The 25,083-nt window shown below is 38.0% G+C and overlaps 1 protein-coding gene across 2 annotated transcripts in view; it reads right to left on the minus strand.

Moving 5' to 3' along the window:
* cacna1eb (calcium channel, voltage-dependent, R type, alpha 1E subunit b) overlaps positions 1–25,083 on the minus strand; it is a 157,535-nt gene that overhangs the window by 44,534 nt on the left and 87,918 nt on the right. For both annotated transcript variants that reach the window (XM_051697453.1, XM_051697452.1), the window contains 8 exons: positions 21,771–22,502; positions 21,142–21,416; positions 12,453–12,600; positions 12,191–12,320; positions 11,849–11,908; positions 10,554–10,660; positions 1,755–1,851; positions 180–340 (listed from right to left, as the gene is read on the minus strand). In XM_051697453.1, coding sequence (XP_051553413.1) covers positions 180–340; positions 1,755–1,851; positions 10,554–10,660; positions 11,849–11,908; positions 12,191–12,320; positions 12,453–12,600; positions 21,142–21,416; positions 21,771–22,502 — 1,710 coding nt within the window. The remainder of the gene's footprint in view (positions 1–179; positions 341–1,754; positions 1,852–10,553; positions 10,661–11,848; positions 11,909–12,190; positions 12,321–12,452; positions 12,601–21,141; positions 21,417–21,770; positions 22,503–25,083) is intronic.

Below are 25,083 nucleotides of genomic sequence, written 5' to 3' on the forward strand. Positions count from 1 at the left end.
GATGTACAGGTGTCCCCTAATAAAGTGCTCAGTGAGTGTATATATATATATATATATCAGAAATAGGAAGAGTAGTATTGTAGTATGCCATTCCAAACACGGCCAACGACTTGTTTTAGCTGGTTACACTGGTTTTGCCTTATTTTTGAATTACGGCTTATATGTACAGTGGCACTTACTGGCATTCTTTCTGTGTGCCCATTGATCCGTCAGTGCAGTAAAAGAACTTCCCTTTAAAGAGCTGTACTGCAATCACAGCAAAGATGAACATGAAGAGCTTGTAGACGATGAGAATGTTGAAGACGTTTTTCAAAGATGTGACCACACAATCGAACACAGCCTGCATTCAAACACAAGAAATAATCACCATAAAGTCATCACATTATGCATATAAAACAACTTTATAACATTTTCTAAGACTGAGTTACAGTGCATCTAATCGAACAACAGAACGTTTTTCCAAATGATTACTGAAAGCCTTTTGTCAAGAATGAAGTCATTGTGAATTTCCACACAATTCACTGCAATGTCTTCACTGTTATAGTGCTCAAATTATATCTGTGTATGTTCAGGCATTCATAGTCATTTTCTGGTATCCTGGTTGCTATAGTAATAAAAGTGGCACAATGCAAAGTGACTTTCTTCTACAATGATTGGGAACTGCAATCAGAAAAATCAAATGCTGTTCAAATCATACATTTAAAATTACAATTCCATGTGCAGTTTTTTTTTTGCTGTTCAACCAACATACAACTACTGAGATTTGAATGATATAGAAAACAGCCCAGCATAAGTGCCCATATAATCAAAGACCTCACATGGTCTTTCAACACCACTTCAGTTAAACGGTTTGTTTAGCTCAGTAGTGATACTGAAATAACTTTGTACATGACTGCAAAATTATGTAATATTACGAATGGCAAGTACTGCAAGTTATATTTAGCCTAGTTTTAATTATTCACAAAGGAATAACTCAAATTTTCACAGCAGAATATCTGCTTAATGTGTGTGTTTGTCTCCACAGAGACTGTTACAAAGAGATATTGCTAAAATTAAACGTTTCTACTGTAAATTGAGACTCCTGGTCTCCTAGACACATCATGAATCATTCCATGCACTCTTTCTTCTCACATAATTAAATAATTTACATTCAAATAAATATTTCATGGACTTACTTGTTTCACTTCACAGTCTCTACAAAGTAAGCTAACAAAATTATTTAAACTCATATCAATACTTCATGTGAATTTACTTATTTGTTAAGTAGCCATGTAATAAGAGGGATAAAAGTACAAAAGTAAACCCTTTTAGCATGATACATGATCCCTCCTCTTCACGTTGGGATCCTAATCACCCTGTTAGAGTTTATTTTGTGACCGGCTGGCTGTAAATTATCCCTTATTGATTTTTTAAACCTCAAGCATACTACAGTTAGTCAAGTTTTATTGAAGACAATAACAATGCCAAGAAAATGCATGTCCTGATGAAATGTACAGTATAGCTTGAATGTATTGTAAGTCACTTTGGATTAAAAGAAAATAAATATTTATGTAAACATGAGGCTGGGCATAAGAAACACAAGGCCAGACATTCTACACCCACAATAAATTACAAATAATGTACCTAACATGTGTTATTAGTGAATATTCATAGAAGGTGCTCTAAAATGCAGTTTGATATGCAAAAGAGTTCACAATGGGGGATAAAAGTATATATAGTCTGTGAACTTGTATAAAATGTAAAAGAGCAGGCACCTTGAGCTTTGGAAGTCTTTTGATGGTCTTGAGTGGACGAAGAACTCTGAGAACTCGTAAAGACTTGATGGTCTTGATGTCTCTGCCTTTGTTGTTTCTATGATTAACAAAACATAAATTAAACTGATGAAAATGATGAACAAAACACTTGCACCATCTCTCAAATGTAAATAGTGCATAACCTATTCAACATCAACAACAGAATATCTATTAATGGCTAAAAATAGTGAGTGACTGACTGAAAGTTTAGCTACTTAATGCAAACGTGGAACTGACATCACTATATGAATGTGCGCACTCACACACACACACACACACACACACACACACACACACACACACACACACACACACACAAGAAATGAGTGGTGGCAATAGAATGCATATATAAATGCACAGACATCATGACAAATGAGAAGCATCTGCTGTTACCCCATTAAATTCCTGGCAGCCACAGAGACAAAATCCAAAACAATAACAGAGGAAGAGAGAGAAAACACATGAACATCTCAAGAGAGGGTCAAGACAGTTATTATACTAAAGCATTGTCAAAACCTCTCTGTGGACTGCATCGACCAGTTCAAGTCTCGAACATTCCTACTTTTTCATGTCCCCATATAAGCCTCTGTCTTAAAGAAACAGCTCACCCCAAAATGAAAATTCCGTCATGATGACTTACTTTCTTATGCTTAACATAAAAGGAGAAGTTTTAAAATCCCAGTCTATCTTCTGAATGCAATGGCCATTAGTGAGATTGTTAATCAGATCATAAAATTAGTCCATGTGACTCGTGCATCATATTCCAAGTCTTCTGAAGCCACAACAGGTTTTGATGAGAAACAAACTGAAATGTAAGTAAGCTTTCTGTGAAAATCTTGATGTCCATTGCACATTCATGAAAACTGAGAGATACTTTGGGGTCCTTTTTAAGCTTTAAAGTGAATCACTATCAATTGCCATTGTATTGAGAAGACATATCCCACATAATCACTGAAACAATTTTTTTTGTGTGTGTTCCATATAAGAAAGAAAGTCAAACAGGTTTGGATTGTGATGTTTTGTACTATAAGTTGGTTTGTCTCACTCTAAAACATTTCACCCTGTTTGATAAAATTACAATCAGTATGATAATATTAACATGTCAAAAGATGAAAAGTAATGCAATGACCAGGATAATAGGAATGACCCATAACATTTAGAAAAGTTGAGAAGTCTCTGCTTGTAAAAGTATTTTAGGAATTTTTAGCTTTGAGAAAGACTGTATGATTTTAGAGCTGCTCTCAGGGGTTTCCATCCAAATTAGACTGATCAAATTAGGGCACCATTTCTATCATAACTGACTCTATTTTAGATAATAATGTAACAGATAATAGTTTGTTTTTAGTTTTTAGAGCAATGAATATGCTACTATACTGTATATCAGCATCTTTAAACGTCAGAGGGATTTGAGATATTATGAAAAGAAAGGTGGTTTTTCTTTACTTCAAACGAAGAGATGCTGCTATTATTTTCTGTCCAGAGACACATTCTACTGACTTAAATGTTAAATTATGGAAATCTCAGTGAGGGTATCCTGTTTATTTCAGTCACTTCTCACTTTGCAGGGGTAATGATATTGATGCACAGGTTTAAGGGAGATGTTTTGAATGCCCTAATGTGTGACAGTGGAATGTAGATATTAACAGTCAATCTAGATAACACCTTTTTTTATAGCCTCTAATGTACATTATATGGCTATAATTCCACTGCTTTAAATAAGACCCTTTTTGCTGAAGTTACTGATGTCATTAAGAATAATTTAAATAAGTTCCATGCTTTATATACTATATTATCTGGTGATTTCAATCAATGCCCTGATGATTTTCTTGATAGAAACTTTATTTTGTCCTCCCAAAGCTCTGTGCACATTAACCTAACTGCAACCCTTTGTGCAAATCTTTCACTTAATAACACTTGCCGTTTCTATTATTATTATTATTATTATTATTATTATTATTTATTCCAAACAATTATAATTCACATGGTCCAATAAAAGTATGAATTCACAGCCTAGGATTGATTTATTTTTTATATCTACCTTAGAATTGCAATACATTAAATTGCTCTTAGATATGCCCCTTTAACTGCTCAAAAGCTCATATCCTTGACACTTCAGGGTGCAAAAGTAACTTAGTCTTACAGGATACTGGAAGTTCAATAATTCACTTTTGGGTGGGATTAGAAGTAAATGGGAGTGTTTAAAATATAATGTTAGGCATATTGCTGTTAACCGCAGCAAAGAATTGAAAAGACTGAATTATAATAAGGAGATATTAAACAGATTACATGTGCTAGGTCAGAAACAGAATCTTTCTCAAGGGGAGAAAGTGGATTTAAATAACATTCATCTTCAATTGGACTAAATTTATTTAGATTTAGTTAAAGGTGCTTTTATTCGATCAAGGGCAAAGTAGCTTGAAGAAAGAGGGAAAAACACAGGAATTTTTTTGTTTTGTTTTTCCACCCTTGAGAATAGTAATTAATAATTATTAATAATAATAATTAAATTAATAATTAATTTTAAAAGTAATTCTCTTACTGCTTTAAACATTAATGGGAGCCATTGTATGGAACCAAGAAAACATTATGATTTTGTTTAATCTTTTTATAGTGAATTATATAATTCCAAATTTAATTTACATAACTCTGAGCCTTTCATTCAAATGATTCAAGAAAACATTGCTCTTATTGATAATGATTTTTGAGACTTATGAAATCAAAGAAGCACTTCTTGGAATGAAAAAAAAAAGGAAAATCACTAGGCATAAATGAGTGGACAATAGAATTTTATTTAAAATGTATTGAAAAATGTATTGAAAATCCATTGTATCTTATGTATAAGTGTATTATGTGTATTATGTAAGACTGCTAAACCAGAAAAAAGATCCTCTTTTGATTGAAAATTGGCGACCTATATCACTTCTTACAGTTGATTATACATTTTTAAATAATGATAATGATAAATAAATTGTATTACATCTGTATTTGCTAAAAGATTAAAAAAAAAGGTCAAAACCTTGTGATTAATGAAACCCAATTTGGCTTCTTAAAAGGTCATCATATCGGTAATAATATTAGGCTTTTGCTTGACCTTTTGGATTACGATTAGAAGGTAGATCATGGCACCATCATTGCAAAGCATTCGATACGACTGAACTTGAGTTTTTGATTAAATCTCTAAAGCTCTTTGGTTTTGGGGAACATTTAATAAAAGTTGTTAAACTGTTCTATACTAACATTATGGGCCAAATTTTAAGAGCGCAGCACTATGCTATAAGCGCAAAGTCAATGGGCATGGCCATGAAGTTTTGGTATTTTTATGCAAGCATGTGCGAAGTCTAGGTCAAAGTGGGTTTGGCGAAATTATGAGTGCAAAGCGTTAATGGGCTGGGTTAAGTGCAACTCAATTCTGAGGTTCTTCTCCAGTTATTGCACCAACTGCATCCTGTTATATAGCCCATTCCCTCAAGTATCAGCAAAATAAACAAAGACAGCACATTCATTTGAAGTTGTAGAAGTAACATACAATGCACTCACAGTTTGCATGCATACACCCATAGATAGCACAAACACTCCGACCCAAGCCCACTTCCGCTTTGTGCTGGCACAAAAATTGCGCTTAGAATTAGCGTTCTCATGAAAATTGCATGGTCTTTGAGCATAGTGTTGCGCTTTGAGTGCTTATAAAAATAGAGCCCTAATAGTTCTGTAATTCTGTAATATGTCTACCTCAAAAAGTTTCATATTAGTTGTGGTGTATGCCAAGGGTGTCCAATCTAATCTATGTTGGTAGTTGAATCATTGTCTGTTGGCATTGTTAAAAATGAACAGATTCAATGTGTTAACATTTTTGGTAAATCATTTAAGATATCCCAGTTGGCAGGTGAACATACCCTACTTTTAAAGAACATATTCTTTATTCCTTCTGCCATTTCTTGTATAAATTATTTCTCCAAAGCTTCTTTTAAATACTGCATTAAAAGTAAAGGTAATACATTTTAAAGTTTTACATACCATCTACCCTGTCAAGTCTTTAATTGCAAAATACACTGAAATTGATGACATTTGTAATTTTTGCAATAATGAGAAAACACATTTATTTTTTTACTGTAAGTTTGTTAATGTTTTTTGGACTGAACTGAAAGACAATTTTATTAAAGACTTATTTTTGGAAAATAAGGAAGATAAGAGTCTTGCATTTTTTGTTAATCTTTATATTTTGTTAGCTAAATTTTATATTCATAAGCAAAAATGTGCACATTTATCCCCAAATGTCCAGATTGTCATTGTAGAATTTGAAAATTATTTGCAGTCTTCAAAGCTGTAAATAACAAATGTCCAAAGCTTGTGTAAGGTACTATGATAATATTTCACCCTTAAGTGATGTAACTTTTATAGTTGGAATGTTACAATGTTATGCTTGTGCTATTATTTAAAGCTACACTATAGCGGTTAAAAAATAAAACTGCATGCATCATGCGGAAGAACATTGTTTTGGTTGTGCTTCGGCTCTGCTCCTCTGCACAGACGAATGTGGTTCGAGGCACCGGTGTACACTGGATACAGGACATCTTTTCAGAGCAAATGGACAAGTAAATAATGAAAGGAGGGAAAAGACAGATATCCAAAAACATGTAATCTGAGCTGGTAAGTGCCATATCTTATGCTGTTGTTTTGATTAATTGGAAACATTGATGTTTTGAAATAAATGACATTACAAAAGTTAGGCAACGTTCGTTAACATTAGAAATAAAGATTGCTATTCTGATAAGGTCAAACGTTGTAAAGTTTTTAGAACTGCAGGATATTCTGGCCAAATAGACCATGGTAGTAACTAATTTATAGATTGTCATTGTTACCAACCAGTGGTCAACATAATTTCAAGACTCACATGTCCTTGGCAAGCCTAGGACTAAATGATTTATTTACATAAATTATTGCCATTATAAAGAAAAATACACGTGTGCTAGCAAGAGAAAAGTTCTGCACTGATTACAGTATAATTAATGTATTTTACTACACACAGACGTGTGTGTGTGTGTGATTACATAACTATACATAAACCATATCAATAAAATATCTTAACTGTTGAGTAAGAAAAAAGCCATCTCTGGGTCCCTTTTAAATCCTTTCAGATCTCAGAGTTGTCACCACCTCTAAAAAGCCAAGCTGAATTGATTCAGGTTTTATTAAGGACTCTGTCGCTTTCCCTTTTTGCTTGTAGACTCTGCTCTGTTCAGGGTTTCTTTGTTTTTACAACCGGTGATTCCCCTGAGGTTTGCCGTTTTGAATGATCCATGGTCAATTTTTCTTGATCGTTGTGACAACAAACTTTCAGCTTCACGCTACTCCCACATCATACACGTGCTTAATTGTATCCTTACAATTAAGGATAATTGGACTTGTTTAGGTCGTGAATGAGAAAGTTAAAGACGGTCATGTGGCACCATATACTGGCGCAAAGGCGTAATCTGCAGAAGTGGTCAATAAGTGATTTAATGAACAAATCTAAATGAAGGTTTTTGGTGAATGGATTCAAAACACGGATCAGAGAGATGAATCCGAACCACCACTACTATTAGACATGGTCAGTGCTAATGATGTCCAGTTCGTGAACAAACCATTATTTTGTACCAATTATTTTCAGTGAACGAGTTGAACCAATTAACCAAATTGGACTGAATAATTTGAAATAGTTCACGTCTCGAGTCAACACTGATCCACAGGTTCCTCTATCTTAACCTGTTTCTCGGATTAGCCTGACACTCCGACTCAAAATGAGCCGATAACCAGGAGTAATATGATCCTAGAACTGCCGATATCTTCTTTTCCTTACTCTTCTTTGTAATAAGCTGCTCCAACTAGTTCACAAATTTGACTGAATGCTTCGGTTGCAACAGTTCTCGAGTCAACAGTACACTGAACTGAGAATCGCCTCTTTCGGAGGTGTCTGAAATACTGAGAACTGATGAGCTGCTGATACTGAGCATGCATGTGATTAAGGGGCAAAATGTATGTTTCGGGTTTATTTTTCTGAATAGCAGAATGTATAACAAATAAAACATTCTCGAAATATTTTTATGACTTGATTGTATTACCGTTTTATCAACGTATGAAGATGATCCAGTCTACAGTTCTCGAGTCAACAGTACACTGATCCAGTGACAGCAGCACTCACGTCAACAGTACATTGATCCCGGGACAGCAGCTCTTGCATCAATAGTACATTGATGTCGGGACAGCAGCTCTTGAGTCAACAGAACATCGATCCTGGACAGCAGCTCTTGAGTCAATAGTACATTGAGTCATTCACAGCAGTTCGCAAGTCAACAGTACACTGAACCGTGCACAGCAGATCTTGCGTCTACAGTACATTGATCCCAGGACAGCAGCTCACATGTCAACAGTACATTGAGTCGCTCGCAGCAGTTCGCGAGTCAACAGTACACTGATCTGGGGACAGCAGCTCTCACATCAACAGTACATTGATCCCGGGACAGCAGCTCACATGTCAACAGTACATTGAGTCGCTCGCAGCAGTTCGCGAGTCAACAGTACACTGATCCGGGGACAGCAGCTCTCGCATCAACAGTACATTGATCCCGGGACAGCAGCTCTCGAGTCAACAGTACATTGAGTCGCTCGCAGCAGTTCGCAAGTCAACAGTCCACTGATCCAGGGACAGCAGCTTTTGAGTCAACAGAACACTGATCTGGGGACAGCAGCTCTCGAATCAACAGTATACTGATCTAAGAATCGCCTCTTTTGGACATAATACTGAGAACTGTTGATCAGTTAGCTGCTGATGACCGTGCATGAACCGAGGACTTGAATGAGGGGGCAAAACGTTTCAGTCGAGAGATGTAAATGAATTTTACCATTGAGTATTTTGCATGCAGATTGTATTTGAAGTTGTTATGAGCTGGTTCATGATTTCTATAAAAAGTTGATTGATTAAGTCTAGTTTAATCAATTTATAAGCTTTAGACATGTAGAACAGCCACATTTGTTTATCAGTGTCCGTATTGAGTGTTTTAGGTGCAAAACTTTAATGTAGGATGTATTGTAAGATCACTGAATGAAATACTGACAGTAAACACCCTTATTATTATAACCTAATTATATAAAATGTAATAAGCAATATGCGCTTACATACAGCTTTATGTGTTTGAGCGTGTATTCTACGATGTCTGGGTATCAGCATTATGAACAGTGACATCATTACGTGATGGCGTAAAAGAACTGGTGAATAGTTTTTTTTAACCAGTTCGTTGAAACAAACCATCCGAAAGAACAGAATCAGACTTCCCATCACTAGTCAGTGCATAGTCCTTTTCATTTAACATACAAATAACAATGATGTGACAACCATAATTATGAGCTCTGAATAAGCACCAAACCACAAATAACTGAAAGTTACAACAAATTACAATAACAGCAGTCTATATAAAATCAGCAAACAGTAAAGCTTTAAGCAGTACACCGTAATTTGCATAATTTATTCATTCCGCAATGCATTGCTGGGTTGCGCCACTTCTTATTACAGTATTGTTAGACACAGATCGCACACCTTGCTGAACAATGCTCACGCCTGACATAAGTCATGAAAAATATTACTTTGTGGCTATGTAAGTGATTAAGGCTTACTTTGTATAAAGCATATCAGAAACAACGCTCGTCAAAGCATAGGGCTTGTCTTGATTTCTCAAGGAAAAATGCCACATTTGCTCTGCTGAAGTGCCATTCAAAGGTTCAGCTCCTCATACTTATTCAAATTTTTCTTTTTTCTAAATGACTATTTACTATATCTTACGATATGCATAGGTATTAATAAATAACTACCTACTAAGGTACTAATCATGATCTTCTGGACTGTAAACAGCCAATCTACCAAACAACATCCTGAACTCTTATTGTGCATGCTGGGCTGTCATTAACTTCTATTAAATGAGAAGGTTTCATCCCTTCAGCATGAGTCTATGAATGAACATTAAAGATAAGGAGTTTGATTTCTAAATTCATTACAAACATTATTGTCATTAATTTTCCATACATTATTGCAGCAACTCCCGGGTGGCATGGCTGGAATTGCCTTACCTGGGCAGAATATTTACAATAAAAATGCCAAACAAATACCTTTTTACAGTGTTTCTTAAGATAGTGACTACTTCTTGTCTTATTGTTCAGTTTTAGCCAGGAAAAAAATGATCTGGTTATCCACTAAAGACCTGAGAATAAAACTACTAATTAACCCCATTCATATGACAATTAACATCAAATTATAGTTCACCTACTTACAGTGTCTAGCCTATATCTGTTAAAATTATGCACTGATTAACCCTCATTGTCATTGTTGTCAATCATCATTGATCAGCTGGAAGTTTACTATGCATACAACCATGATCACCATGGGGACACAGGGGTGAAATTTTAGGCAATCAAGACAACCCTGATCAAGTCCAGATCAAGTGGTTGCACAGTTCATTGTGCAATGGGTTTGGCTTTGTCTATGAACTAATTTGCCATTTCGTACATGGGTGCACACAGGCATAAGTTTATTCAACAGGTTTGGAGTCAGAGAGCACACCAATTATTCATATATTTTCATCTTTGCAGCCCCAGATATCTTTGAAGCAAAACGAATGCAGATATTTATCATCATTGGAAGTCAGACTCAAGTAATTCTGCATGTAAATGAACTCTCCACAAACCACTCGACTTAGGCATGCATGTAACATGGATCTAATTTAAAATACTTACGTCAATGCAAAGGCAATTAAAGCTCCAACCACTACAATGAAGTCCAGAATGTTCCACAAGTCCCGGAAATATGATCCGTCATGAAGAATTAGGCCCTGGTCGATCATCTGTAAAAATCACATACTGTATTACACACTTATAAAAATATAAAATAAAATCTTATTCTGTACAGTATATTTGACATACAGAATAACTGTGTTAACAACATATAACTGAAATGCATTTTTTTTAAATATATTAAATATATTAACACTTTTGCACTGTTAAAATAACTATTGTCAAAATGAGCTTTAAAGGGTTCACGTCATGAAGAATAAAAATGTTCTTGATCTTTTGACATATAAGAGTTTATTGTACTCTAGAAACATGTAAGTTTCAGAACTTAAAACGTCCTCCCTAGACCAAAAAGAGCATTTATTGACACCAAGCTGCAAAAATGACCCATTCTCTACTTCAGTGACTTCCCTATGTCACTAGTAATGCACTTCATTAATGCATGACCGCCTCCAGAGCAAGAGAACAACATCATCTTTTACATCATCGCCTCTTCAGTCTGCCCACTGGTGCGGAGTGAGATTGAATGATGGTACAGCCATTCCTACAGACCTAGATGGACCATAGCAGTAGTTATTTAACTAACAAAGAGATTGCGATATCAGGGAAGATTTGATAAAGTTGTGCCATTCCTGGCAGGGGAAATTTAGTGTCTCTGCATAACCTTCCGAAGGATGACAACATTAGGAAAGAGTGACTGAAGTTAATTTTTAACAAAGTTCCAGATCGAATCAATGGGGGATTATATGCTTTGTTTGGCACATTTTTCACTTTCCTCAGCTTCATATAGCATTATTGTATCAACAAATCTTGTATGTCTAATACTGTAAGTATTGGGGAGCAAAAGTGTGCTTGTTATTTCATTCAGAAAAACTGCAGTATTTTGACTGCGTGCTTCACATAAATTGGGACACATAACTATCAATGATTGCATGGACTGAGTGCTTTTAGGTGATTTTGCTAATTACTTGCACATTTTCATTTTTATTCTTAGAAAAAACAGTTCCACGAGTGTTGGTGGGGCGTGTTTGCGCTTCAAAGATGTTGTAGTCTTATATTGAAGTCTTAAAGGGAACAGCACAGAAAACTGAGCGTTTCAGACAGAGCACCAGAAACAGGGTGGAAAAAAAGTAATTTAATACTATATTATGACTTTACTAGCATTTTGAGTCAACCTCAAGGAAAATAATAAAGTAAAACAAAATGCATGACATGATCTCTTTAAAGTAAAAAAGCAGTACCTTGATAATCATCTCAAATGTGAAGACACCAGTGAAAACATAATCAAAGTAACGCAGAACCTGCAAACATACATTAAACAAGCCTTTCAGTTTTTTCCAACTTTGCATCACAAACAATTCTAACAAAAATCAGAATGTTGCTTTAAACAAATTTTAGTCCATATCTATTAGTTTTGAGGTCATCTATATGCTACAATAGTCAGTAGCAAGTTGCAAATCATGGTTTATACCTAAAGAATACTATCTAAAAAAACAGACAAGCCATTTGATATGTCCTACACCAACTTCCTGTTTTAACAGAAAATGTGTCAACAACAAGATATTAAAAGTGTAATCATTTACTTTGTTCCTCTCTGAATTGGTGCACACGGGGTCTTCAGCAGCCAGTGCAATACTACTGGCCACGATCACCAGCAGAATGGTCATTTCAAAATACTTTAGGGTCACCACATAGTGGCAGATCCTTCTGATTCTACAGTTCCAAAGACAAAAGGTTGATTTTAAATGATAAATTAGTACTGTTTAGTCATATATCATACTCTAATATAATCTAATATGAGGAACTGCTGCATTGTGCTTTGAAAAAAAAAAAACAATAACTTACGGATTTTGGCTCTTAAAGATGAACATACTGTCTGGTATGTCAGGTTTGGGTGCAGTGGACGGATCTCCTCTGTTAGCTCCATTCTCATCATCATCATCATCATCATCAGCTTTCTCTGAGAGAGCGGACTCCACATCCTTAAAACTCACTGTGGTGTATTCAGTTAAATCAAGAGAACAACACAAATATTACAGATTCTCATTTTTTATCAGGATATTTTAATCTCATAAAGCTTGAATTTAAATTAAATGTAATTTCATTGTAAAAGAGGAAGAGCAGTACATTTGTCTAGATGAAAACCACATAACATTGCTGTGAAAGTTTTCATTCACTCAGGTGATCCTCAGATATCTTGTAAAAATTATGTTCACTTCACTGCATCAGTAGCTGGCATTATGGGAACTCCAGCCAGAAGTGTTGATTACTGATGCCCGTATAAAATCACACAAATTTATCGCTATATGGTGCTTAACCAGACAGCATGCATGCATCTCCGAGATGTCTGTTTAAGAGCATTTAATCTGGAAAGCATTGCATTCTAATTAACATCTGATAAACATCTTGAAAATAGCCAATTCACAAACATACTAAATCATAAACGTCTCAAAAACATCTGATGAACTGACATCTGAGAGGAAACGTCTTATAGATGTATTGCAGATAAGTAAACAATGTCAAAAATATGTCTTCCAGATGAAAACACCCACATCAAATAGACATCTGGGTAATGTACATGTGCTATCACTGTAAGCTCCGCCACATAGGCGCATACCTCTCATATCTTTCTTTGAGAAGAAAGCTCCCCATCCCAGTCTTGGTGCAGGAAGTGCTGTCCCTCCTCTGGATGGAGAACACTTCTCCTGAGCAGATTAGGTGCATCTTTTTGCCACTATTTTCTGGTAAGAAATAATCTACATCCTACTGTAGAGCTATGGAGGTTGAATTGGACATTGAAAAGTTTCCCTTCAAGATTTGTGACATGTACCTGAAGGATGTGTACATCCAAGTCAAAATTGCTTCGCAGAGGAGCGGCATTATCAGTTGTGGGTCCCACCGTTCAGCCTATCACTTGGAGAAAGCTAAACCATGGCAGTGATTTATTTCTGAATTATTTGTATGATTGGCTGATTTTGGCTCACTTCGAGGGGTTAGCCACAGCCAACAGAAACATGCTGCACACATGGGTTCGGGGCTCATGGTGAGCTGGTCGAAGAGTTAGCTGATGCCGAGTTGGAAGGTTTCCTTCTAAAGAATGGAGCTCAACTACTGTGCTGTGTCGACTTGCCTGACGGATGTGTATGTCCTGTTCAAACGGAATCTGAACCATCCATGATGCTTGTGTCATCATGGGCATATTAGCTAGATCCCAGTGCCACACCATCAGAATGTTCCTCTTTTAGGATCGCATAGACATCTCTCAGCTCTGGATCCCTAAAACAATGCGTCAGTGTTCCAATCTGTACCTGATCGGCAAGTAGAACTTCTCCCTGCATGCTCTAGAAAGCAACATATCCTTAAAACACTTCCGTGTTTGCAAGTTTTTTTACATTGTGTTTCTTACTGAGTTTATTAAGCTAACTAAAAGAGCTATTTTCTGAAACTTTCTGAATCTTTTTTTAGACAGGAATGTTTTTCAAGTGTTTTCTGCTTTGCGAGCCATATATTTTGAGTGCTATAATGTACTCTTAGGCAGAGCTCATGCTGAAGCATTGCTGTAAGGTCTGATTGTTTTCACAGTGAACGCATTAAGCTCAAGCCTGTGGTTGCACCTTGCTTTCATTGAGAAAGTTGAAGCCAGCATATGGACAGGATATACTGTAGATTATGGAGATTATGAGGAGGATTTGTTGTCGGCACAAGCCATGCACACCTCTGCAGTTGCTCGAGGCACAATCACACTCATAAAAATGGGCAAATTTACAGCTTTAACCAACTTGGTTATGCTGAATGACAGTCCAGCAAGGGTGGGGCAGTGCTCAAACAATAGTGGTCACAGATCAGCCCCTGTGTCTTCTGGCCCGCTACTTGGGTGCATGGCATGATCTTCCAGGGGTTTCCAGCTGAGTACTGAACACAATCGAGAAAGAATATGTGCTTCAGATTGCAAAGCGGCTACCTTGCTTCAATGGTGTTCTCTCCTCCACCGTATTGGATTCAAGGTTCAAGCTTGGGAGAACCCTGTCATTGCGTCAGTTCCAGTGAGCGCTACCTTCTTCAAAGGCGCACTCTCCTCCACTGTATTGGGTTCAAGGTTTCCGTCAGCTCCAGCGAGCACTGAGGTTGACCATTGCAGCCATCATCACCCCGCTAGGCTTGCTACGGATGAGACCTCTCCAGTGTTTGCTCATATCATCACGTTTGGCAACATGGTCAACATCGCCTCCTAGTGATGCGTTGATGTTTAACCATGCTAGTTATTTGAAGGAGAGCAGAGTTTTACCAGAAACATGTGATGCAAAGTTGTCATCACAGATGCATCCAATACAGGCAGGGAGCCCTGTGCGATGGACGTCTGGCATTTGATAACTGGATAGGTGCACAAACTGTGTAGCACATAAATTGCCTGGTGAATTCACCCTCAGTTTGTTTAGAGGATTTGAGAGGTATTCCTATTTGCCTCCCCGGAGACCACATATCTATTGCTACATGTCCGTAGGCCTCTGGTACTCCATGACACAAGCTCCACCCGACACCATACTACAGGCCAGGGCCCCCTCAATGAGGTGTATTAAGTGCCACCTCCCAATAAATTGGAGTGATTCTGTATGGGCTTCAGTAGTCATCACTACTGGTCAGAGTTCCCATAATGCAGCGCACTTATTCAGGGATCAGGGGTTATCTACATGACTCAGACATTATACAGTGTCAATTACTGAAGCAGTGTCAATTATTTGTTTTCCATTATTTGATTAAATACATTTCAAATAAAGGCAGGATAAATATATTGGAAAAGGGCTGTAAATAGCTGCAAATTAGTGTAGCAAATGCCAAAGCCCATGTATTCCATGTTGCATAGCACTGAACATATAATATTCATTTTTTCTTGTATTGCTGGCGGTATATGGGTTGTACAAGTGTTTGTTTAAGTCTTTCTGCATTAAAAACACTGGGATGTTGTGTTTACTTTTTGTTTAGCCATTGTCACCAAAGTCTATTATTGTCTACAGTGCTGTTCAACACATGAGTTGATAATATACTCAAAGTGTACCCAAAGATAATAACCATGAATTCCATGAGTTAGTCTAAATGTTTGTTGGAATTTCTGATATTATTCAGTTGTATCCTGTATTATTGTAATATCACCAATTTCAGACCCTAAATGGCTCCCAAGAAAAACATTTTGTTTGGTTTGTTTACTCATTGGTCAGGTGGTTTTTAGGTGGAACTTGGCCAGAATAAGCTGTAAAGTGGAGCAGACTTATTGTTGATATTCAAAAGTATGGCTCTGTGAGACTAGTGCAAAAACAACCTGAATGAATCAAACTGCAAATCTGAGTGAATGAACACCATCTTAGACCCAACACCCAATATCAATCCAAACTGAAGGATTGTGTATTTTTAAATATATGAGGTCAGATCTGTTTACATTGTGACTGTGCCTCAGATGCAGTCAACTGAATCTTTTTCTGTAAAGGTGTAAACCAAATGGCCCATGCAAGTTGATCAAAATAGAACCATTTGATGGATTCTCTCCTAGTAGGAACATATGGGGATATCCTGTATGTCTTGTGTATTGGGCATATCCTGTATTTCTTGTGAATTGGGAGGTCCTAACACTATTGTTCTTTAGACATAAAGGTCTGTCAGAACTTTGGGTTAAGATTCAGAAGAGCTATGCATCAAGATCATCATCAATAAACTCTTTTTCCCCACAAGCACTTGGTCTGGCTTATTCTTCTTTATGTATTAGAAGTACTCTAAAAATCTGGCAAGCAACCCAACATCTCTTCAGCCATATAAAAGAAGATCTAACAAAACCCATCACAGCCATGGAATTGAGTATTTTAAAGATGAAATAATCTTCACTTTCTGAGACAGCTGAAGAAGCTTACAGTACTTTGCCAAAGGCCTTGATGAGCCAGTTCTCATTTCTATTAATGAATATGTCCTCAGTCCGGCATTCTATTTACTCTGCACAAAGAATGTCTGTACCACCACCTTAGAATACAGCCATCTGCAACTGAAATTAATACAGCTGCACTTTGACAATTTTGACCACTTTGACAATTTGACCATAATATTTGACTAAAAACCCCAGCAACCACCTGAGCAAAGAGAATTTTCAGAGAAAAAAATCTTGCAGGACCCCACTGTGAAATATGCTTATATACAAAACTGAGCAATTTAAATCTTAGACAAAGAGAGAGTACATGAGTTATTTGGCTACCCGATTACACGTCAAAGGATCTATTAGCTTGCACCATGTGAGCCGACTGGCTAACATACAACATGTTCAAAGAACCTATCAGCTTGCATCATGTAGTTTTATGCCTGAACTTTAGTCATTTAATTGAATTGTTTCATTTCTACCCCATAAAAAACACTGCATGTATGTCTTATACAATGTATAGAAATGTGTTGTATGTTGTCCTATAATGTATTAAATACTGCAATATTATATTGCATTGTATTGTATATAACAACATTTGTCTATTGTATACACTACCGGTCAAAAGTTTTGAAACACACTCATTCTTTATTATAATTTTTTTTCACATTTTAGAATAATAGTAAAGTCATTAAAACTATGGAATAACATAAATTGAACTATTGGAATTATGTTGTGACTAAACAAAACCCAAAATAAATCAAAACTGTGTTATATTTTAGCATCTTCAAAGTAGTCATCCTTTGCCTAGAATTTTCAGAAATGTACTCTTGACATTTTCTCAACCAACTTCTTGAGGTATCACCCTGGGATGCTTTTTTAAACAGTATTGAAGGAGTTCCCATCTATGTTGGGCACTTATTGGCTGCTTTTATTTATTATTTGGTCCAAGTCATCAATTTCAAAAACTTTTTTTTAATTTTTATTAAATGTTAGATTTATAATGAAATAAATTAATATAGTGGCACAATTATATTTTTGTCTACAAAACTAATTTCAAACATTTAAGTATACGCCTTCAGATCAAAAGATTTTGAAAAAAGTGTTTCAAAACTTTTGACCGGTAGTGTATATTAGAATGGTCATCTAGCTCTTGGAATTTGAGGTTTACTCAGTCAAATGGCTCACTTGTGTTGCGTTGTCTTATTTTAGTTACTTGACAGTAGTGGTCGACCGAGATGGGGTTTTTTAATGGCCGATGCCGATATCCAGAGAGCAGGGTGGCCGATAGGCTGATACAATGCCGATATATAACACAATTTAATATAGTAAATAACATAAACATAACATTGCTAAAAAAAATAAATAAAAAAAAATCTTATTTAACACTATATTTACTCAATTTCACATAAAACTTAATAATATTATATTTTAAATGGTAGATGGCAGTTTCTTCTGATTTCTGTTTAGTCATCAAATTTGAGTAATTCATTTGCACATGAAGAAATTGTTAATATATTAGGAAGATGTAAATAACAGTACATACAGTAGTCCAGCAACCATAGATTGCATGTCCATGTTAGCAATCGCATTTTCTAAAAAAATACCTGTGGCAAGGAAGAGGGCAGGGCTGGGCCGTGATGATGCATGCCCGGCCCATAATCAGGCTAATCAAGCCGACGAAACAGATAAAGGAGAGCTACAGGCAGCTGCCCTGTATGCGTTTGTGTTGTATGTCTTTTGCTTTAAGTTAATCATTAAATTATTTATATTGTCAAGCCGGTTCTTGCCTCCTCCTTTCCCTTGTACCCCATTACAATACTGAATCAAACCAATTGTACACACAGTGCATAGTGAATAAGACATTTACTTATAGCACAAATGAAGCAAAGTGTGATGACTGTTTCACAAATCGCATGCCCGAAGCCTGAAGCCGAAGCAGCGCGTGAGTCTGAGCTCCACCCCGTCAGGCCTTCAGAATTTCTTCAGAATCTCTCAAAAGTGCAAATGAATGCGCATCTAATGTCAGATTGTCAGAGTCATCAGCCAATCAGATTGATTTATTTGTTCTTGGTGGATGTGATCTTTAGGATATGTCCCGATCGAGGTCTTCTAGCTGGCCTAGAGTGATGCAATCACACTTTAAGTGATGTACATGATTCAAGAGCGAAAAGCGTAAGATCAAGCTGTCTGACGAGTTGGCTGTCATCACTGCTAGTATTGCCGTTGAGAAAGAGATTCTTATGGATTTGCAAACATGATGTTCTGCATGACCGTGTGAATGCTTAATTTATTAAACAGAAAAGGAGGGCTGATTTTCACTACAAGCAAATTGGTAAGTGCTTTTTGCATTGTTATAGCAACATCAGGAGTTTTCTAAGTGTAAATTAGGCTGCTTGAGCATTCAGTGTCAGATCAAGTTTTGAAAAGTAGTGCTGCGTTCCATTCAACTCGGAAAGTCAGATTTTACAACTTCCTACTAGGAAAAGTGCAAAGGAATGCATCTTGAAGTCAGAATTACAACTTGTAGGCTCGTGCAGAAATTCTCAAATCCAATTTCGCCTAGATGCAGGGGCATGATGTCACACAAACATGTCAACACTCAGGGAGAAATACAAAGTGAAAACATTCACTTTATTAAGTAATATCGATAAATGAGTTTGTTTCCACATTACATGATATTAAAGCTTTTTTAACAAATGCCTGCAGAAACAGGTGTATAAAGCATGGTAAATTATAATCTCTTTTGATAATCATACACCTGAAGCACAAATGATAGCACTGCAGCATTGTTTATCAGTTGGGTTGCTAGGAGACATCTCTAATGAGAGTCAAACCCCTGCTAAGCTAACGGGAGTGTTGCAGTTCCGAATATCGGGGAATGGAATGCATTTATGGTTGGAGATATCAAGTAGGAATATCCCTCATCCAACTTGAATGGAACGCAGCATAACCATGTACCCTGACGAAACTAAATTTTAACGGATTTAACATTTAAATCGCAAATATTATTTAAATAGATTTTTCCAGGTATTATAGACCTCCTTGGTAGATTCATATGAAAAATTATGATTATTGAATGTCTGTTCGGGAGATGTTTATTGCACAAAACAGTCATGCTGCAATTAAAATTAGGCTTGCTTGAGCATTAAGTGTCGTTTCAAGTTCTGGCTTTCGTGCGTGGACATGTTTTTAAAATGTCAATTGGTATTACTAGTTAGCTGCAACATAATGTATGATGCCCAAAGGCATAGGGTGTCTTATTCATTGTGAAACTGTGTTTTCTTAATGGCATGAATCACACTGAAGGCCTAGACTTTAAATACACGGCCCACCACTGATCTTGACCAACAGTTTTGGAGATTTCGGTCTTTCCCCATTCAAGTAGATAGGAGCTGCACTGGCATAACTGAAATAGCCTCCCGAGAGCATTCCAAACATGGCCAACAGTGGACTGACTTGCAAGAAAGACTTGGTTGCACTCACACACTCCTGCGGATCTTGTGCAAGCAGCAATCTCCTGACAGCTTAAACAGCCTGGATCGCCTGCTTGGATTGTTATGGACTGACCGTCATAATTTGTGAACCAGAGGAACGTTTGATCCTGATCCTGAAGTTTTGATTCTGGCTGATGGAATACGCGCTTCAGAGAAAGATATTAGATGAGTGTTCTATGGGAAGAAAATGCTGGGTTTTCATGAGGTTCGTTAATTACATCTGTTTAAATGAGATATCTGCATATTTGCAAATGGTATATAATAGAAGTTTTATTGATATTTGCCTTTTATCATTAGAAAAGTTACAGGGAACTGCTGAGGAGAGGCTGATAAGTACGTTCTTTAGAGTAAGATTTATGAGCACTGGATCTGCTGAAGTTGTGTGAGGTTTGTTTATTACATTTGTTTAAATGAGATATGTACATATTAGCAGATGTAATATATGATATTAGTTTTATTGATATTTGCCTTTTTATCATTAGACAAGACAGGTAAAAGTAACAGGGAACTGTTGAGGAGAGAGAGGGAGAATGAAACAGGCGAGCACTTTAACATTTTGAGCTCAAACGCGTCTGTCGATGGTCTGATATGAAGATCATTTAAATGAGACTGTGTTGCACACCAGTCTATTATTGTAGTAACACGATAACACATAACAACAAAATAACCGTGACTGGTCGTTTACATGTCTCAGTCGCTTCACATGCACACAGGCGATTTTCGGCGCCCTCAAGAAAAAATCGGCCAAACAGGAATATCGGCCACTTTATCGGCCTCTACAATATATCGGTCGACCACTACTTGACAGCTACCTACAAAATTAAGCTGGCATATAATCAAAATACCAGGGAATCCGTGCTGTCCTACAACTGATAAAGGCAGCTGTTTGAATGAAATTTTTTTTTACATTTGTCCCAGTTGGTCATAATTTGAGTTTACTAAACCCTTTCTAGTGGTTCTAAATTTCAATCCAAAGAGAAGACTCTTGATTTATTGAGTTTTACAGAGATTATATATATACTGTACATATATATATATATATATATATATATAATATATATATATATATATATACAGTCTACATCTATAAAACTCAATAAATCAGAGAAAGAAATGATAAAAAATAAAGAGACAGATAAAATACCAGTCATAGGTGTCATTTCCAACAATGGCTGTGCTGATGATTCTCGTGTAATGCTGGTTTCTGTTACACACTCGTCCTGGTTCAGATAGCTGCCATTGTTCTCAATGTCTGAGATTTCCCCTGAGATGTATTTAGACTCGGATGCACCATCTTCTTTTTGCTTCAAAAAAGGTTTTTCCTGGCTCTCTGCTTGATCCTCCATTGCTATACTGACACACTGAAGCTCCTGAAGGCCAGACACTTGGGAAAGCCCTGCCGCATCCTCCACAAACTCACTACAAAACAAACATAAGTGTGTGAACGTTTATCAAAAAGGAAAAATTAATTTAGCATAACCAATTTTCTGCAGCCTTAAAATCACTGCATATTTTATTCTCTGCAAATTATATGAATATACATTAAAATATACAGTAGTGAAGGCAGTATAACAATATTATAAAATTATTCCTTTTATCCACATACAAAAACAGGGCATTCACAAGCCATTTGCTAAGCAAAACTACGTCAACAAATTGGAAAGCAAGCCAAGCTGCTTCCAACTAAAATGAAAACGATGGCCACCACAAATTTGCAAGACAACAAATGCACATCAAGTGCATGATTTAGGTCAGGGCCTATGACATTCTTACCTTTGGCATTCCTCCTGATTCTCAATTTGCTTGCCAGACATGTTTATTTCTGTTTCTTCCAGATGCATCATGTTTTTGGACTGTGTGTCCTCAGTTTTATCTTCACCATCTTCAGCCTGTTTCTCACTGCAGCCAAACTGCTGGTGGTTCTCTGTGTTTCTGGCCTCTGTTCTGGACTCTCGATGTCTGTGGCGTTTGTGTCGTCCGCCCTCTGCCACCCCCGCAGCAGCAGCGGCTCGAAACTTCCTTGCTACGCGATGCCTCCTCTCTGTATTTGAATGGTGATTGTTGGCACTTGACTCAAGTCCGGATCCTGTCAGGGGCACCGGTTCAGACTCTGGAGGTTCAGGCAGAGGGATGGTGATGGACATGGGTGGTTCTGGCAGGGGCATTACCACGGACAACGGTGATTCTGGCAGGTGTAAAGGGCTCGTCTCTGGGGAAATGCCATGCTGTTGGTGGTGATCACTCATCGGAGTGTCCAGCTGGTCTTCTGTGGTACTGCCAAACAGCACCTCACGGCTTGCCATCTGCCGTCGCTTCCTCAGCTGGTTGGTCCGTTGCTCCCAGACAGACATATTAATTTTTTTGCATCTCTCACGACGGCCGGCGAAAGCATTCACAGGCGGCTCTTCTACTGGTTTCCCAGCAGCTTCCTCCTCTGCCTCTGCAGGACATGGACGACCTCTGTGAATGGCACGCTTCCTGTACAAGTACGGCCTCCTTCTTCTCCTGCATGAACACGACATTTCTCGGTCACAAGAGATATATTATTTCCATTTTGCACAATCACAATTCACAAGGGTGTGTTTGATACATTCTGGGAAATTGGGATTAAAAGAAACAATGGTTATCAATTCAAGCTAAATAAAAGAGCATTCATTCAACGGGGGGAAATTCTACAATGAAATCTCTAAAAAAAATGAAAAAGGACCAATACAAATAAGAAAAGCAGAGTGCACAAAGGATCTACAGGTCAGCAGGTCATTTGTAGTGTTAATGAGATGGACAATGCAATGTTAATGGCAGACACAACAGATAAAAGGTATATAGAGACAGTTTTACTTACAATTATGTGTATTCTTTTGTTGTCCATGAAACCAAATAAATGGTTAATTGAAAATAAGCCATTAGTGTATTTGTAGAGAAGACAAACCAAACAATCCAATTGCCAAATTACACAAACATAAAGATGGTTAAAAAGTTAAAGAGTTATAGGGTTCATTTGATATTCAGTACCATTAATGCCACAAAACACATTTGTGTATAATGCACACATTGTAAAAGATGTTTGTAGATAGAGGCATGGTAGGTAGTTTTAATTTGTGTAGTCATTTGAGTAATATAAATATATGTCCCTCAATTTTACAATATATTTGATAAATTGCAGGAACATTGCCAATACCATTAAGGAGTCACATCCTATTGGTTAAAGATCAGGACTGCTGTCATGAATCCTGCCTTTGTTGTTCCTCCCGCTCACCACCAGAGGGCTCCATCACCTGGGGGTTGACTTTAACTCTCTGGACTCCATTTCCCATAATCCCCGTACTTGTCAATTATTACCTCTTCACCTGTTTCCAATTCATGCAGCTATTTAAGTCTCACTCTCATTTCTGAGAGTTTTCTGAGTTTGTTGCATTTCCTGTGTTTTATCCTGGACTGTTTACCCTGTTTTTGATCCATTGCTGCCTGCCTACTATTACTGCCTTGTTTATCTGGATTTAACCTGTGATTGTCTGCTGCCTGCCCCGAACTCTTGCCTGGTTATTGAATATCCCTCTGGACTGCCTTTGATATTACTGCTGCTGGTGATTTACCTCTGCCTGTCTGTATTATTACGTTTATTGTTATTAAAAGCTGCACATTGATCTTAACTCTGTTGACTCAACATTACAGAAGACTTTGCCACAAACCGATCCAGCGGCTTTTTCCAACTAACCACCGAGGTCTCAGCTCCTTCATCAAACCCAGCAGCACACCTGGCCTCAGCTAGAACAATTCACCACACCATGGATCTAGCAGCATACTTCGTTCAATTAAGCCAGGCGGACTTATCAATAAAGGAGTACTCCCATTTCTTTTCCACACTGGTTTTGATGATGCCGCTCTGAAATCTATATACAGAATCGGACTTACAACACGCCAGTGGAGGGAATTGCTGGAGACCGGAGATTACACTTGGGAGGAATATGTGAGGCTTGTACTTGCCACACTCACCACAGAGGATTCTCCTCTCACAATCCTAGTTCCAGCTAACGAGTCAGTCAAACCTCAGCCTGCTCCATGCCATGTCACAGGCATGCCTCAGCCTGCTCCATGCCATGTCACAGCCACACCTCAGCCTGCTCCATGCCATGTCACAGCCACGCCTCAGCCTGTTCCATGCCATGTCACAGCCATGCCTCAGCCTGTTCCATGCCATGTCACAGCAATGCCTCAGCCTGCTCCATACCATGTCACACCCAAACCTCAGCCTGCTCCCTGCCATGTCACAGCCAAACCTCAGCCTGCTCCCTGCCATGTCACAGCCACGACTCAGCCTGTTCCATGCCATGTCACAGCCAAACCTCAGCCTGCTCCATGCCATGTCACAGTAACGCCTCAGCCTGCTCCATACCATGTCACAGCCAAACCTCAGCCTGGTCCCTGCCATGTCACAGCCACGTCTGAGTCTGCTCCATGCCATGTCACAGCCACGTCTGAATCCGTTCCACGCCATGTCACAGTCAAATCTGAGTCGGCTCCATGCCATGCTACAGTCCAGCCTTCTGCGACTCATTGCTCGAAGGCCTTCACGGCCCTTGTCTCCAAGTTAAATTATCTACCACTGATATCAGTGCATAGGGCCACAAAGACCCTTTCCCACAAATTGTCAGTGCCATTGCCTGGCACGGCCAACAAGCCGACGCCCACACCTTCCACGGCCAGCAAGCTGGAAGCCTCGTCCATCCCAGAGCCAGCGTTGCCAGCCTCATCTGTCCCAGTGCCTGCGTTGCCAGCCTCGTCCATCCCAGAGCCTGCGTTGCCAGCCCCGTCCGTCCCAGAGCCTGCATTGCCAGCCCCGTCCATCCCAGAGCCTGCATTGCCTACTTCAGCTGTCCGGAGGAGGAGGAGAGGAAAGACTTTTGTTTCCAAGTCTCTGCCAGTGTTCACGACCACAGGGGTCGTCTCCGAGTCTCAGCTTATGTTCACGACCACAGAGGTTGTTTCCAACTCTCTGCCCATGTTCACGACCACAGAGGTCATCTCCGAGTCTCTGCCTATGTACACGACCACATAGGTCGTTTCCAAGTCTCTGCCCATGTACACG

Source organism: Myxocyprinus asiaticus, chromosome 5, assembly GCF_019703515.2.
Source record: "Myxocyprinus asiaticus isolate MX2 ecotype Aquarium Trade chromosome 5, UBuf_Myxa_2, whole genome shotgun sequence".
Classification (NCBI taxonomy): domain Eukaryota; kingdom Metazoa; phylum Chordata; class Actinopteri; order Cypriniformes; family Catostomidae; genus Myxocyprinus; species Myxocyprinus asiaticus.